The sequence below is a fragment of the Morus notabilis genome, unplaced genomic scaffold (genome assembly GCF_000414095.1).
Source record: "Morus notabilis unplaced genomic scaffold, ASM41409v2 C11383428, whole genome shotgun sequence".
NCBI classification, from domain to species: domain Eukaryota; kingdom Viridiplantae; phylum Streptophyta; class Magnoliopsida; order Rosales; family Moraceae; genus Morus; species Morus notabilis.
Window position 1 is genome coordinate 1 of NW_010386541.1, and position 1,165 is coordinate 1,165.

Below are 1,165 nucleotides of genomic sequence, written 5' to 3' on the forward strand. Positions count from 1 at the left end.
AAAAAAAAAAACAAGGGGAAAAAGAAAGAGAAAAAGTAGAAGCCTAATAAGAAACAGTGAAGAGGAATCACCATTTCCCCCTTAATAAATGACGTCCTTATCTGCTTATTGCCCCTTTCCCAATCTTGGGTTTTAACTTAACGGATTGGCGTGCCTGAGGGTTGAGTCTAAGCAAGAAGGAAAGCGTCACCCCATTTGGCCGTTTCGTGTCAATAAAACATTTGAGTCTTTAGCACTTGGACAAAACCCCATTGGTTTCATATCCATTTCAACCATCTATTTTCTGCTTTAAGAGAATCCTATTCATGTTATATTATTCACTGAACCTGCTCGCCAATCAAGTCAAGCCCAACAAGCAAGAAAGATATCCCTTGAAACAGCAAGAAGTAGAAATGGATACCCTGAGCTGAAAGGAGACTTCTTGCTGACGCTGTTAGTAGAAGGAAAGCTAGTGCCAATTCCTTTGTGTATATTCTATTGTGCTTCTTCTTCTTAGAGGCTTTCTTCTCTTGTTGTGTAATCTCCTCTTTCATTTCCTGAAGATTGGGAACTGAGACCCCTCTTTGGTGTTTTCCCTCTTTCTCAACCAGGGAGACAAGATCACCCTCGGATGAGCGGCCGGATTTCTTGGTCACAACCCACTCATAAGCACTTCCGAGCTGGAATAGCCCCGAGATCATGGCGTTGAACTTGGTCACTGACATGGTGTTCTCAAAGAGAAGGTATGGGACTATGAAGGGAAATGATTTTGGAGCTGGGAGGATATTGAGAAACGACATTGTCGCCGGGATGTAGCACACAACCCATGCTGGGAGCTCAGCCTCTGGGATGAACATTGTCATTGGGAGAATAATGCAGAATAGTGTGAAGGAGTAAAACGGCAATATCAGTTTTCTCAGAAGGAAGAAGAGGAATATCAAATTGAATTTCTTCCAAAAGCTTATCTGTAACAAAACAATAATGGAATTTGGCATTTATTAGAACAAACTAATAATCTAAAGATGAATATGTTATGTAAGTAAACTAAACTCCTCAAAATTCAACTTCTAGACAAGTGTCACAGAAGAGTATATTTGGTATATACCTTGGATTTGATAATAGCAGGCAAACAAAGGCGGAACAATTGCATGGGTCCGGAGTGCCATCTGTGCTGTTGTTTCCTATA

General features: G+C 40.8%; 1 protein-coding gene across 1 annotated transcript; it reads right to left on the bottom strand.

Moving 5' to 3' along the window:
- Nucleotides 1-19: 19 nt before the first annotated feature.
- Nucleotides 20-1,158, bottom strand: LOC21383713 (probable xyloglucan glycosyltransferase 7). The gene is made up of 2 exons (XM_010114797.2): nt 1,085-1,158; nt 20-944 (listed from the first exon to the last, which is right to left on the bottom strand). Exons 1-2 carry the CDS (start codon nt 1,127-1,129, stop codon nt 318-320), a joined length of 672 nt encoding a protein of 223 aa, XP_010113099.2. The 5' UTR covers nt 1,130-1,158; the 3' UTR covers nt 20-317.
- Nucleotides 1,159-1,165: the final 7 nt, after the last annotated feature.